This window comes from Pongo abelii, chromosome 20, assembly GCF_028885655.2.
Source record: "Pongo abelii isolate AG06213 chromosome 20, NHGRI_mPonAbe1-v2.0_pri, whole genome shotgun sequence".
Classification (NCBI taxonomy): domain Eukaryota; kingdom Metazoa; phylum Chordata; class Mammalia; order Primates; family Hominidae; genus Pongo; species Pongo abelii.
The window spans coordinates 4378749-4393887 of NC_072005.2; the positions used below are offsets into that span (position 1 = coordinate 4378749).

General features: G+C 54.5%; 1 protein-coding gene across 5 annotated transcripts in view; it reads left to right on the plus strand.

Moving 5' to 3' along the window:
- The first annotated feature begins 5441 nt into the window (after positions 1-5441).
- Positions 5442-15139, plus strand: part of HDGFL2 (HDGF like 2) — a 31038-nt gene continuing 21340 nt past the window's right edge. For 2 of the 5 annotated variants that reach the window (XM_024237108.2, XM_024237110.2), the window contains exons 1-3: positions 5442-5732; positions 8622-8698; positions 8792-8930. In XM_024237108.2, coding sequence (XP_024092876.1) covers positions 5661-5732; positions 8622-8698; positions 8792-8930 — 288 coding nt within the window. In that variant the 5' untranslated portion in view covers positions 5442-5660. Of the gene's footprint in view, positions 5733-7250; positions 7799-8156; positions 8342-8621; positions 8699-8791; positions 8931-15139 lie in introns of those variants that run through there. The other 3 variants (XM_024237106.2, XM_024237107.3, XM_054539391.2) reach the window with 3 other exon arrangements.

Genomic DNA, 15139 nt, shown 5'->3' on the forward strand with positions numbered 1-15139 from the left:
AAAAAAAAAATGGCTTTGGCCGGGCGCGGTGGCTCACGACTGTAATCCCAGCACTTTGGGAGGCTGAGGCGGGCGGATCAGAAGGTCAGGAGATTGAGACCATTCTGGCTAACACGGTGAAACCCCATCTCTACTAAAAAATACAAAAAAATTAGCCAGGCGTGGTGGCGGACACCTGTAGTCCCAGCTGCTGGGGAGGCTGAGGCAGGAGAATAGCGTGAACGTGGGAGGCGGAGCTTGCAGTGAGCAGAGATGGCGCCACTGCACTCCAGCCTGGGCGACAGAGCGAGACTCCGTCTCAAAAAAAAAAAAAAGGCTTTATTTATTTTTTGAGATGGAGTCTCTGTTGCCCAGGCTGGAGTGCAGTGGCATGATCTCAGCTCACTGCAACTTCCGCCTCCCAGGTTCAAGTGATTCTCCTGCCTCAGCCTCCCGAGTAGCTGGGATTACAGGCATGCGCCACCATGCCCAGCTAATTTTTTTGTATTTTTAGTAGAGATGGGGTTTCACCATGTTGGTCAGGCTGGTCTTGAACTCCTGACCTCGTGATCTGCTGGCCTTGGCCTCCCAAAGTATTGGGATTACAGGTGTGAGCCACCATGTCCCGTCTGTTTATATATATACATATATATAAAATATATATATATATATATATTTTTTTTTTGAGACAGAGTCTCTCTGTTGCCCAGACTGGAGTGCAGTGGCACCATCTCGGCTCACTGCAACCTCCACCTCCTGGGTTCAAGCAATTTTCCTGCCTCAGCCTCCTGAGTAGCTGGGATTATAGGCACCTGCCACCACGCCTGGCTAATTTTGGTATTTTTAGTAGAGACGGGGTTTCACCATCTTGGCCAGGCTGGTTTTGAACTTCTGACCTCGTGATCCACCTGCCTCAGCCTTCCAAAGTGCTGAGATTACAGGCGTGATTTATTTTTAATACGGACAGTCTTGCTATGTTGGCCAAGGTGGTCTCAAACTCCTGGCCTCAAGCAATCCTCCCGCCTCAAGTGCTAGGATTACAGGTGTCAGCTACCATGGTCACCCAGCTTTATTGATATATAACTTACATACCATCAATTTCACCTCTTTCAGTATATAATTCGGTGAAATTTATCACATATTTACAGAATTGTACAACCATCATCACAATCTACATTTAGAAAGCTTGCATCATCCTAAAAAGACACCTCAGGCCAGGCTTGGTGGCTCACACTGGTGGATCACGCTTGTGGCTCACTTTGGGAGGCCGAGGCAGGCGGATCACCTGAGGTCAGGAGTTCGAGACCAGCCTGCCCAAAATGGTGGCATGCACCATCACTCCAGACTAATTTTTTGTATTTTTAGTAGAGACAGGATTTTACCATGTTGGCCAGGCTAGCCTCAAGCTCCTAACCTCAGGTGATCTGCCTGCCTTGGCCTCCAAAAATGCTGGGATTACAGGCATCAGTGACTGCGCCTGGTCAGCCTTCTTAAAGGCCATATCTCCAGTATGGTTCCATGGGAGGTCTGTGCTTCCACATACGCATTTGGGAGGATGGTACAAAATTCAGTCCCTAGCAGCTAGGAATGGAATTGCTGGGTCATATGGTAAGTCTATGTATTTTCTTTTTGTTCTTGTTTTGAGACAGAGTCTTGCTCTATTGCCCAGACTGGAGTGCATTAGCACAATCTCGGCTTACTGCAACCTCTCCCTCTCGGGTTCAAGCAATCCTCCTGCCTCAGCTTCCCCAGTAGTTGGGATTGCAGGCATGCGCCATCAAACCTGGCAAATTTTTTGGTAATTTTAGTAGAGACAAAGTTTCACCATGTTGGCTAGGCTGGTCTCAAACTCTTTTTTTTTTTTTTTTTTTTTTTTTTGAGACAGAGTCTTGCTCTGTCGCCCAGGCTGGAGTGCAATGGCGCAATCTCGGCTCACTGCAAGCTCCGCCTCCCGGGTTCACACCATTCTCCTGCCTCAGCCTCCTGAGTAGCTGGGACTACAGGTGCCCGCCACCAAGCCCAGCTAATTTTTTGTATTTTTAGTAGACATGGGGCTTCACTGTGTTAGCCAGGATGGTCTCGATCTCCTGACATCGTGATCCACCCGCCTCGGCCTCCCAAAGTTCTGGGATTACAGGCGCGAGCCACCGCACCCTGCCACTCTTTTTTTTTTTTTTTTTTTTTGAGACAGAGTCTTGCTCTGTTCCCAGGCTAGAGTGCAGTGGCGCGATCTTGGCTCACTGCAAGCTCCGCCTCCCAGGTTCAGGCCATTCTCCTTCCTCAGCCTTCCGAGTAGATGGGACTACAGCCCGCCACCACGCCCGGCTAATTTTTTTTGTATTTTTACTAGAGACGGGGTTTCACTGTGTTCGCCAGGATGGTCTTGATCTCGTGACCTCGTGATCCGCCTGCCTCGGCCTCCCAAAGTACTGGGATTACAGGCGTGAGCCACCGCGCCCGGTCCGTCTCAAACTCTTGACCTCAAGGGATCTGCCTGCCTCAGCCACCCAAAGTGCTGGGATTACACGTATAAGCCGCGGCACCTGGCCTATGTTTAATTTTTATTTTATTTATTTATTCTTTTGAGACGAAGTCTAACTCTGTTGCCCAAGCTGCAGGGCAGTGGCGCAATCTCGGCTCACTGCAACCACCCCCTCCGGGTTCAAGCGATTCTCCCTGCCTCAGTCTCCTGAGTAGCTGGGACTACAGGCACACGCCATCATGCCCAGCTAATTTTTGTTTTTTAGTAGAGATGGGGTTTCACTATGTTGGCCGCTCTGGTCTCAAACTCCTGACTTCGTGATCTGCCCACCTCAGCCTCCCAAAGTGCTGGGATTACAGGCGTGAGCCAGCGCGCCCAGCCTGTTGTATTTTTTTGAAACAGGGTCTAGCTCTGTTGCCCAGGATGGAGTGCAGTGGTGCCATCTCAGCTCACTGCAACCATTGCCCCCCTGGGCTCAATCTATCCTCATGCCTCAGCCTCCCAAGTAGCTCAGAGTAGAAGTGTGCGGATCATGCCCAGCTAATTTTTATATTTTTTGTAGAGATGGGGTTTAACCATGTTGCTCAGGCTGGTCTCGAACTCCTGGGCTCAAGCGAATTTTCCACCTCAGTCGTGCTGGGATTACTGGTGTGAGATGCCACACCAGGCCTTACGTTTAAGTTTTAAAGAAATGGTCTTTGTTGATCCATATTTCACATGCATAGGGATGTTTTTTGAGACTAAAGTACTCTCTTTGTATCCTCTGATCAGATCCCCCCAATAGTTTCCCAAGAAGTTAAAATAAAACCCAAACTTCTCATTTATGTTTGTAATGTATTGTGATAGGTCCTCTATGGACCCCTTCAGCCCTCCAACTTTATCTGTTTCCCTCTACTCACACACAGTCATCCCAGGATCAGACAGGTTTTTTGTTGTTGCTATTGTTGTTCTTGTTTTTGCTTGTTTGCTTTTTCTTTTCATTTCTTTTCTTTTTTTTTTTTTTGAATCAAAGTCTCACTCTGTCACCCAGGCTGGAGTGCAGTGGCATGATCTTGGCTCACTGCAACCTCCGCTTCCCTGGTTCAAGCAATTCTCGTGCCTCAGCCTCCCGAGTAGCTGGAATTACAGGCGCCTGCCACCACGCCTGGCTAATTTTTTGCATTTTTAGTAGAGATGGGGTTTCACCATGTTGGCCAGGGTGGTCTCGAACTCCTCACCTCAAGTGATCCACCCGCCTCAGCCTCTCAAAGTGTTGGGATTACAGGCGTGGGCCACCGCGCCCGGTCTCGTTTGTTTTTTGCAACAGAGTCTGGCTCTGTCACCCAGGTTGTAGTGTAATGGTGTGATCTCGGCTCACTGCAACCTCCGCCTCCCAGGTTCAAGTGATTATCCTGCCTCAGCCTCCCAAGTAGCTAGGAGTATAGGTGCCCACCACCACGCCCAGCTAATTTTTGTATTTTTTCTAGAGATGGGATTTCACCATGTTGGCCAGGCTGGTCTCGTACTCCTGACCTTAAGTGAGGATCAGACGCTTGTTTTTGCTCTTCCCTCTGCTCTTCATGCCCTCCCAGGGCTCGCCTCACTATCGTGTCCAACTTCTATTCATTCTCCCAGTGTCTGGTTAAACTCACTTCATCCAGTAACCCTCTGTGATCTCCCCAGGAGAGAAGAAGTCGTCTCCATTATTCAGCTTTTTTTCCTCAAGCACCCTGGTTCTTTTTAGTTCTTACCATGGATCCTAATTACAAAAAACAAAACAAAACAAAGCACCACAACATCAACAAATTTTAAAAGTTAACATTTCTTGGCCCTGTTATACTTGATTCCTGGAAGGTAAAGTTATAGCTTCTTTTTTTTTTCCGCTCTGTCGCCCAGGCTGGAGTGCAGTGGCGCGATCTCGGCTTACTGGAACCCCCACCTCCTGGGTTCAAGTGATTCTCCTGCCTCGGCCTCCTGAGTAGCTGGTATAGGTGCGCGCCACCACGCCCGGCTAATTTTTGTATTTTTAGTAGAGATGGGGTTTCACCATGTTGGCCAGGCTGGTCTCAAACTCCTGACCTCGTGATCCGCCCGCTTCGTCCTCTCAAAGTGCTGGGGTTACACGCGTGAGCCACCGCGTCCGGCCGAGTTATAGCTTCTAATACTTCCTGTATTTCCTGTTGCCGGGCTCAGTCTAGAGCAGGGTCCTCACAATCCTATAAGATCTTGTAAGATCGGTACCATTATGGGCCCCATTTTCCAAGTGCAGAGAGTGAAGCCCAGGACTATCAAGTGACTCGGCCCCATGGTATTCAGTACATTTTTCTTGAATGAATGAATATGTCTGGGTGGCGTTTTGGGGCCCTGGCATATAGTAGGTACTCAGTTAAGTTTTTAACTAAGTGAAGAAATAACTATTTTGTGCATTTTGTGGCTGTTTATACTAAGAGCTCTCCCAGAGCCTGCCCCTTCCTCTAAGCCCCGCCTCCTCGAGCTGGCAATCGCCCGTCCCTGTTTTATGTTGTATCGCTCTTCTTTCGATAGCCAATGGCCGACATTCCCGCTGAAGCCCCGCCTCTTGTGATGGCCAATGCCTGCTCTCTACCTTGAGGCGCTTCTCTTGTGGTATCCAATGGCTTGCATCTCTACTTTAAGCCCCTCCTCCTGAGCGGGAGAGGCTGTCAATGACCCGCCCCTTGCGTTGACTGATTGGCCTTCTTTTCTGCGGTATCCTATGTTCTGCCCTCCTTATATCCCCTTCTCATGTGGAGGTCTATGTCCCGCCTCTTTCCCTTAAGCTCCACCCCTTCACTCTCTTAGCGCCTCTGTTCGTCTCCTCCCACCTTTCCCTTTCACCTCCCATAACCTCCCATTAGAGTCTCTGGGTTACGCCCCTTGGGTCTGTCCGTTATCCAATCCCGTTAACCGCTGTGCTCCAACCTCTGTTCTTATTGGTTGCCTGGCTTCTCTGTCCCCTGCACGTGGTCCTGAACGACGGCTTTGCCGGCCCGTGATGGCCGGAGGGCTGAACTTCCGTTGGCGCAACGCCCAATAAGCGCGCGTCGGCAGGGTGCCCAGACAGCCGCCCCCGCCCACTCGGCGTCCCGCTCCCGCCCCCGGCTTCGCCTCCCGCTGCCGCCGCTGCTGCCGCCGCCGCCGCCGCCGCAGCCGCTACCGCCGCTGCAGCCGCTTTCCGCGGTCTGGGCCTCCCGCCGTCAGCATGCCACACGCCTTCAAGCCCGGGGACTTGGTGTTCGCTAAGATGAAGGGCTACCCTCACTGGCCGGCCCGGGTGAGGCCGCGCGGGAGATGGGGCCGGTGGGGGGGGGTGGGGCAGCGGGGGGCCCCGGGCCGGAGGCAGGCGCGCACTGGAGGGCAGGGGGTGTCCTGGGCCTGAAGGAGCTGCGCCCCGGGGGTCTGGGGGTGTCCGAGGCCTGCAGGAGCCGCGCCCCGGGGTCTAGGGATCCTGGGCCTCAGGGAGCCCCGCCCTCGGGGCCTGGGGGTCCTGGGCTGCAGGGAGCCGCGTTCTTGTGGTCTAGGGGTGTTCGGATCCTGCAGGACCCGCGGCCTGGGCCTGCAGGAGCCCCTCCCGGGGTCTGGGGTTCCTGGGCCTCAGGGAGCTGCGTCCTGGGGTTCTGGAGGTGTCCAAGCCCTGCAGGAGCTGCGCCCCGGGGTCTGGGGGCCCTGGGCCTCAGGGGGCCGCACCTAGGGGTTCTGAGGGTGTCTGGGGCCTGAGAGACTCTCTCCCTTGGGGTATGGGGGTCTTGGGGCTCAGAGAGTCGCTCCCTGGGAGTCTGGGGGTGTCCTGGGCCCGAGGGAGTCGCACCTTGGGGGTTTGGGGGTGTTTGGGGCCTGAAGGAGCCGCGCGCCGACGGTATGGGGGTCCCGGGTCCGAGGAAGCGGTGCCCTGGGGGTCTGGGGCCTGATAAATTCTCACCCTGGGGGAATGGGGGTCCTGGACCTGAGGGAGCTGCGCCGTGGGGGCCTGGGGGGTGTCCTGGGCCCGAGGGAGCCGCGTCTCGGAGGTTTGGGGGTGTCCAGGGCCTGAAGGAGCTGCGGCGCCAATGGTCTGGGGGTCCTGGGCCTGAGGAAGCTGCGCCCTGGGGGTCTACGGTTGTCTAGGGCCTGAGAAACTCGTCCTGGGGGTCTGGGGCTTCTGTGCCTGAGGGAGCTGCACCCTGGGGATCTGGGGGTGCCCTGGCCCAGAGGGAGCCAAGCCTTGTGTGTCTGGGGGTGTCCAGGGTGCCTCAGGGAGCCGTGCGCAGGATGTCTGGGAGGGTCTGGGACCTGAAGGACCCTCGCCTGAGGGCCTGGGGATCCCAGGCCTGAGGGCTCAAGGTTCAAGTTTGAGCAGAGCTGCAGAACTTGAGATTTGGGGTCAGATATGATGGGGACTGAATTATTCCCTTGTGGGTCCTGGAGAAGTCCAGTTTTGAGGGGCTGGGGGGCCGAGGGCCATGTGCCAGGGTCCAGGGTTGGAGGAGGCAGTCACGGGGGAAGGTTGAGGGTCAAGGCTAAGGGAAGCTGGGGCCTCTGAGTGGGGGGCTGGGGGTGGGGGAATGGGGCTGGGGGCTCTGTTCACGGGGTCACTGGGACTCGGGGAACTGGACCTTAGAATGAAGTCGGCATCGGGACTGTTGGGGGACCCTGGGGATTGGTCCCCTGTGGGAAGGAGGATGTAGAAGCTGGTTTTGGAGGGACTTGAGGGTGGGGTGGTCCAACCCCAATGCTTGAAACGGAGACAGGCCCGGGCCCAGGGAGTGGGAGCGCATCTGAGGGAAGGGGGCTGGCCGAGGGGACCTTGGATGCCCCTTTGGTGGAAGCTGGGGTCCCGAGGACCTGGATAGTCCCAGGTGTCCTGGCCTGAAGGATGTTCCACACCTTGGAGTCCCAGGTGTGGAGGGGGGTGAGTTCCAGGCCGTGAGAGGGACAGGCCAGCGGGAAGCAGGGACCCCAGGCTATTGTCATCCCCAGGTCTTAGGGCTGAGTCTCCCAGGGCTGAGGTTGGTGGAATTGGCCGGGCAGGACTGAGGAATTTGGCATTGGGGGTGGAAGCCTGGGGCAGCAGGGAGGGGCTGTGGAGGGGGAGACCAAACGGTGCTCTGGACCAGAACCAGCCCAGGTCCGAAGCTGGCAATGCCGCTGGGATGGGTGGGCCTCGGAGGACCGTGGGCGGGTCTTGGGTGAGGCCGGAGAGAAGCGGGGCTGTGAGGCATGCCGGGCTGGTCCTCGGGTGGACTGAGTTTGGGATGCTTCTGGCGGGAGAGGGATGCTGGGCCCGGCGGCCCATGGCCGAGCCCAGGGGCCAGGGACTCTGATAAAGTAGCTCCGAGGAGACCCAAGCGAGAAGGAAGCTGGGTGAGTGGGGCAGGGAAGATCAGGAGCCCCCTAGAAGCTGGAGACGTGGATGGGGAAGGAATGCACTGGGAGCGGAGAAGCCACTCCAGCCTGCTGTGCTCGCGCTGACTTTCTTGGGGGAGACCAGAGCAATGCAACTTTACAGGCACTTCCCTCCCTTTCCCAGCTCTCTTCTTCCCAGAGCACTCGCTTTTCTCTCCCCCGTCCCCGCTTCTCCAGCCTGCTCTCCTAGCCCCAAACGTTTCCAAGCACCTGATTGGAAGTGAAGGGGCTGTTAGCCTCCTGTGGGGAGGTGACTGACAGCTGCCGGAGCCCATGGGCCTGCAGGGAGAGGGTGGGACTTCCTGGATGCTCAGGGCCGTTTCTTGTAGCCCACCCCCCACCCTCTGCATCCTTGGAGCTGCCAGCTGCAGCCTCTGGGGGACCGCCCTGTGAGCCCCTCTTTGCGGGAGGGGTCCCCAGGGAAGGTCCTGGGAGTCCATAGACGCTGAGCTTGGCCCCACCCCCTGGTTGCTTCAGAGGGCCGGATCTGGCTTTGCTCAGGTAGAGCACCTGCCCTGGAGCCAGCTCTGTCCCTGGGGCCAGCTCTGTCCCTGGGGCCAGCTCTGTCCCTGGGGTAGGGGGAGATCTCTCTGGGTGGGGCACAGCTTTGCAGTGGAGGGTACACAGAAGAATGCAGCTTCCTATCGGGAAGGGGCTGCTGCTTCCTGGGTTGAAGGCTCCCCTCTTCCCAGTGTGATTTGCCCCAAGTAACTTGGCTGATTTCTTGGTGATTTCCTGGGTCGGTGGGTAAAGCCACCCCCTCACTGGCCTCTCACTGCAGATTGATGACATCGCGGATGGCGCCGTGAAGCCCCCACCCAACAAGTACCCCATCTTTTTCTTTGGCACACACGAAACGTAAGTGTCCCCTGCTGGGGCTTGGTTTTCTCCTCTGGTGCCTCCCGGGGTGGCCTCACTCACCTGGGACTGGCCCCCGTTTCCCTTCTCCAGAGCCTTCCTGGGACCCAAGGACCTGTTCCCCTACGACAAATGTAAAGACAAGTACGGGAAGCCCAACAAGAGGAAAGGTTTCAATGAAGGGCTGTGGGAGATCCAGAACAACCCCCACGCCAGCTACAGTGCCCCTCCGGTGAGTACCCGGGGTGGAGAGCCAGCGTGAAGGGTGCTTCTGAGGCAAGAAGGGGCCTCCAGTTAGGGTCTCTCACCTGGGCACTGTGGACACATGGGGCTCGATCGTTCCCTGTGGTGGGGCATTCTGGGCCCTGCAGGTGCTGAGCAGTGTCCCTGGCCTCCACCTACTCCATGCCAAGGCCACCCCCACCCCATTCATGGTGATGACAGATGTCCCCAGACATTGCCCAGTGTCCCCTGGGTGGAGGGGAATGGGACAGAATCAGCCCTGGCGAGAACCCCTGCTGTAGAATCAGTCCAAGTTTCTTTTTTTTTTTTGAGACAGAGTCTCGCTCTGTTGTCCAGGCTGGAGTGCAGTGGCGCGATCTTGGCTCACTGCAAGCTCCGCCTCCTGGATTCTCGCCATTCTCCTGCCTCAGCCTCCCGAGTAGCTGGGACTACAGGTGCCCGCCACCACATGCAGCTAAGTTTTTTGTATTTTTAGTAGAGATAGGGTTTCACTGTGTCAGCCAGGATGGTCTCGATCTCCTGACCTCGTGATCTGCCCTCCTCGGCCTCCCAAAGTGCTGGGATTACAGGCGTGAGCCACTGTGCCCAGCATTTTTTTTTTTTTTTTTTTTTTTTTTTTTTGAGTCTTGCTCTGTTGCCCAGGCTGGAGTGCAGTGGTGTGATCTCGGCTCACTGCAACCTCTGCCTCTGTGTCCAACTGATTCTCCTGCCTCAGACTCCCGAGTAGCTGGGATTACAGGTGCCCACCACCATACCCAGCTAATTTTTGTATTTTTGGTAGAGACAGGGTTTCACCATATTGTCCAGGCTGGTCTCGAACTCCTGAACTCAGATGATCCACCCGCCTCGGCCTCCCAAAGTGTTGGGATTGCAGGGGTGAGCCACTGCGCCTGTCCAGCCCGAATTTCTAACAGAGTGTTCTCATAGCTCTCATAAAACCTTTTATTTTCTTAGGAAAAGATTTTTTTCTTTTGAGAACAGCCCCCTCTTTCATTGTTACTGCCAGATTTTAGAGGAGTGAAAAGGCCGTAGTGTGTAGACGTGAGCGTTCTCAGTCAGGTGGAAAAAAACACCAAGAATCAGATGACATCTCATTGGCAAATGAGTGTCTGGAAATAGTCAGGGAAAGGAAGGAATTTAGAAAAGTGGAAGGCAAATGGCTAAAAGGCCCGTGGGAGGATGGGAGAAAGGTGCCTTACTCTGAGTATTTTGGGGTGAGGTGGGGAGTTGGGGAACTGGGCTGGGGTTCTTTCCTCTGCTTTAGCCACACTGCTTTTGAGGTTTCTGTGAGAGGCTGGGGGCCGGGGGGCTAGTAGCCCAGGCTTAGCAGGGGCGGTCACAAAGTTGGCGTGGGGCCCAGGGAACTGACCACAAGCTAGGGAAAGCTTGGCCATTAGGGAAGAAAAGGACATCCGAGGTGGTCTGAGCGGAGCAAGGCAGGAGGGGCCCAGCCTTTGGCTTTTGTGAGTGGAGGATGGAGTCTCTTCGTGGTTCCTGGTCCTGCTTGAGAACCTGGGGTCTTGAGGCGGCCTGTCTGTGCCTCTCCTTCGTCTTGGCCTGGGCTGGGTGGTGCTCGCGAGCATTTGCTCCAGGATCCGCAGACGTTTCGGTGGTGACACCTGCCACGCACACGTGCCACGCTGGGGACCAGGAACAGGGATGAGTCAGGCATAGTCCTTGCCTTCTGGGAGCTCATGGTCCAGAATTGAGGATTCACTCAACAGATGTCCCTTGAGCGCCGAGGATCTGGCAGCCCCTTCTCAGGGGGCCGGGGCCCACCAATGTTGCATGCTGAGGGTATTTTACTTTAACACCCACGGTGTGTCTAGGAGACAGGTTTCCCTGGTTTCATACTTGCCATCTTTTCCCCAGGCTGTGCCTGTCCCCAGCCTGGAAGGATAGGTCGGAAATCTTTCAAGGTAGCTGTTTCAGGAGATCTTTTTCTGGCCCCAGGTCAAGTTCTCTTTGGTTCCGTCCTGAGCTCATTACCTCCTGGTGAATCATCACACCATTTAATATTTATTGGACACCTACAGCTTGCTAAGCACTGTGTGGAGGCCTGTCTTCAAGGAAAGGAAATTAAACAAGCCCTGTACAGATCCCCCAAGATGAGAAGTAGCTTTAGTTGAGGCTACTGCTGCTCTTAGCTTCTCTGGCCCATCTATGCTTCTAGATGGAACGTGTGTTTAAGATGCAGATTCCTGGCTGGGCACTGTGGCTCACGCCTGTAATCCCAGCACTTGGGAGGCTGTGGCTGGTGGATCACGAAGTCAGGAGTTCAAGACCAGCTTGACCAAGATGGTGAAACCCAGTTTCTACTAAAAATACAAAAATTAGCCGGGCGTGGTGGCAGGCGCCTATAATCCCAGCTACTCGGGAGGCTGAGGCAGGAGAATTGCTTCAATGCGGGAGGGAGAAGTTGCAGTGAGCCAAGATTGTGCCACTGCACTCCAGCCTGGGCAACAGAGCGAGACTCCGTCTCAAAAAAAAAAAAAAAAAAAGATGCAGATTCCTGGGCCATTTTCCTAGAGGTGTAGATTTAATTGTGTAAGATGGGAGCCCTGAAGTTTTTCTTGCCGAGTTTTGTCCTGGATGCTGCTTTTTTTTCTTTTCAGACGGAGTCTCGCTCTGTCGCCCAGGCTGGAGTGCAGTGGTGTGGTCTTGGCTCACTGCAACCTCCACCTCCCGGGTTCAAGCGATTCTCCTGCCTCAGCCTCCCGAGTAGCTGAGATTATGGGCGCCCACTACCATGCCTGGCTAATTTTGTATTTTCAGTAGAGACGAAGTTTCACCATGTTGATCAGGCTGGTCTTGAACTCCCTGACCTCAGGTAATCCGCCCGCCTTGGCCTCCAAAGTGCTGGGATTACAGGTGTGAGCCACCACACCCAGTCCAGGCTCATTCTTTTAACAGCCTTAGTGCAACTAGTAATGCCACCAAGAGCAGACAGGAAGGCCTGGGTCCCATCCCCTCGCCAAGCCAGTAGGTGAAACGTGGCAGCTTGGCCTGGTTCCACTTGTATCGCCTTTTGGTCCTCACAGTAATCCTCAGAGTGGCTCAGGTGGGTAGTTTGTTTGGTTTTTTTTTTCAGACAGTGTCTCACTCTGTCGCCCAGGCTGGAGTGCAGTGGTGCAACCTTGGCTCACTGCAACCTCTGCCTCCTGGGTTTAAGCGATTCTTCTGCCTCAGCCTCCCGAGTAGCTGGGACTACAGGCGTGCGCCACCACGCCTGGCTAATTTTTTGTATTTTTAGTAGAGATAGGTTTCACCATATTGACCAGGCTGGTCTCGAACTCCTGACCTCATGATCTGCCCGCCTCAGCCTCCCAAAGTGCTGGGATTACAGGCGTGAGCCACCGTGCCCAACAGCGGGAAGTATTTTTTCCATTGAGTAGATGAGCAGAATGAGACTCAAGGGGTTGCTCAGATGGGCCAGGCATGGTGGCTCACGCCTGTAACCTCAGCACTGTGGGAGGCCAAGAGGGGCAGATCACTTCAGGTCAGGAGATCCAGACCAGCCTGTTCAACCTGGCAAAACCCTATTCTACTAAAACTGCAAAAATTAGCCAAGCTCACGCCTGAAATTCCAGCACTTTGGGAGACTGAGGAGGGGTCACCTGAGGTCAGGATGTCAAGACCAGACTGGCCAACAAAATGAAACCCCGTCTCTACAAAAATACAAAAATTAGGCCGGGTGCGGTGGCTCATGCCTGTAATCCCAGCACTTTGGGAGGCCGAGGCGGGCGGATCACAAGGTCAGGTGATCGAGACCATCTTGGCTAACATGGTGAAACCCTGTCTCTGCTAAAAAAAAAAAAAATACAAAATGTTAGCCGGGCGTGGCACCTGTAGTCCCAGCTACTCTGGAGGCTGAAGCAGGAGAATAGCATGAATCCGGAAGGTGGAGTATGCAGTGAGCTGAGCTCCGGCCACTGCGCTCCAGCCTGGGTGACACAGTGAGATTCCATCTAAAAAAAAAAGAAAGAAACCCCGCCTCTACCCAAACTACAAAAATTAGCCAGGCTACGCCTGTAATTGTAATCCCAGCACTTTGGGAGACCAAGGAGGGTGGGTCACCTGAGGTCAGGAGGTCAGACCAGCGTGCCAACACAGTGAAACCCCGCCTCTACGAAAATATAAAAATTACCCAGATGTGGTGGTGGGCACCTGTAATCCCAGCTACTCTAGATGCTGAGGCCGGGGAATCTCTTGAACCCGGGAGGCGGAAGTTGCAGTGAGCTGAGATTGTGCCACTGTACTCCAGCCTGGGCGACAGAATGAGACTCTGTCTAAAAAAAAAAAAAAAGTTTGCTTAGATGCCCAGAGGGACCCAGCTGGTGTCTGAGGCCTTGTAGACCTAGGCCACGGTTTCTCAGCATCAGTACCTCATAACAGAGTATAGCAGTGACAGTTGGGGCCAGGTCATTCTCTGGCATAGGGTCTGTCCTGGGCATTGCAGGGTGTTGAGCAGCATCCCTGGCCCCTGCTCACTCCATGCCAGGAGCGCCCACTGGTAATCTTGATGACCAAAATGCCTCTAGACATTTGACCTAGAAGGATCCCACCTAATACATCCTTGTTGCTTGGTAGATGAAGAGGTAGAGAGACCTGCCCAGGGTTCTCAAGCTTGTGAGCAACAGAGCTGAGCTGGGGTCAGAAACCAGGGCCCGCAGTTCGCAGGCCCCTCGACTCCCAGATCCCCCGACTCCCTGGTCCCCCAGCTCCCAGGCTGGCATTCTTTTCCTTCTGGCTGGTATAAGCCAGGGGCAGGCCCTGGAGGATGGGGGCCCTGGGGAATAACCTCTTAGAAGTGGGAGTTGCGAGGCGTAGTGGCTCACACCTGTAATCCCAGCACTTTGGGAGGCCGAGGCAGGTGGATCACCTGAGGTCAGGAGTTTGAGATCAGCCTAGCCAACGTGGTGAAACCCCATCTCTACTAAAAATGCAAAAATTAGCTGGGCATGGTGGCGGGTGCCTGTGATCCCAGCTACTCGGGAGGCTGAGGCAGGACCATCACTTGAACCTGGGAGGTGGAGGTTGCAGTGAGCTGAGATTGTGCCATTGTACTCCAGCCTGGGGGATAGAGTGAGACTCCATCTCAAAAAAAAAAAAAAAAAAGAAGTGGGAGCTGCTCACTGCAAGCTCCACCTCCCAAGTTCAACAGCCTGTTGTATCAGCGGGTGGGCCTGGGAGCCAGGCCTGGCTCTGCCCTGTGCTCACTGGAATCTTGACCACTGACATCCCCTCTGTGAGCCTCAGTTTCCTTATTTTTTATTTATTTATTTATTTTTTTAGACTGAGTCTCCCTCTGTTGCCCAGGCTGGAATGCAGTGGCATGATCTCGGCTCATTGCAACCTCCACCTCCCGGGTTCAAGCTATTCTCCTGCCTTGGCCTCCCTAGTAGCTGGGATTACAGGCATCCACCAGCAAACCCGGCTAATTTTTGTCTTTTTTTTTTTTTTTTTTTTGAGACGGAGTCTCACTCTGTCACCCAGGCTGGAGTGCAGTGGTGCGGTCTCTGCTCACTACAAGCTCCGCCTCCTGGGTTCACGCTATTCTCCTGCCTCAGCCTCCCGAGTAGCTGGGACTACAGGCGCCCCCCCCCCCCGCCCACCACGCCTGGCTAATTTTTTGTATTTTTAGTAGAGACAGGGTTTCTCCGTGTCAGCCAGGATGGTCTCGATCTCCTGACCTCGTGATCTGCCTGCCTTGGACTCCCAAAGTGTTGGGATTACAGGCGTGAGCCACTGCGCCCGGCTTTTTTTTTTTTTTTTTTTTTTTTGAGGCAGAGTCTCTGTCACCCAGGCTGGAGTGCAGTGGTGTGATTTCAGCTCACTGCAATCTCTGCCTCCCAGGTTCAAGTGATTCTCATGCCTCAGCCTCCTGAGTAGCTGGGACTACAGGCGCCTGCCACCAGGCCCGGCTAATTTTTGTATTTTTAGTAGAGACAGGGTTTGGCCATCTTGGCCAGGCTGGTCTCGAACTCCTGACTTCAGGTGATCCACCTGCCTCGGCCTCCCAAAGTGCTGGGGTTACAGGCGTGAGCCACCACGCCCGGCCTGTTTTATTATTATATTTTTTCCCATTGAGATAACTTCACCATTTTAATCATTTAAGAGTATACTGTGCAGTAGCTTCTAGTACATTCTCAGTGTACCATTCCTGCTAATTCCAGGATATTTTCTTTTTTTTGAGAC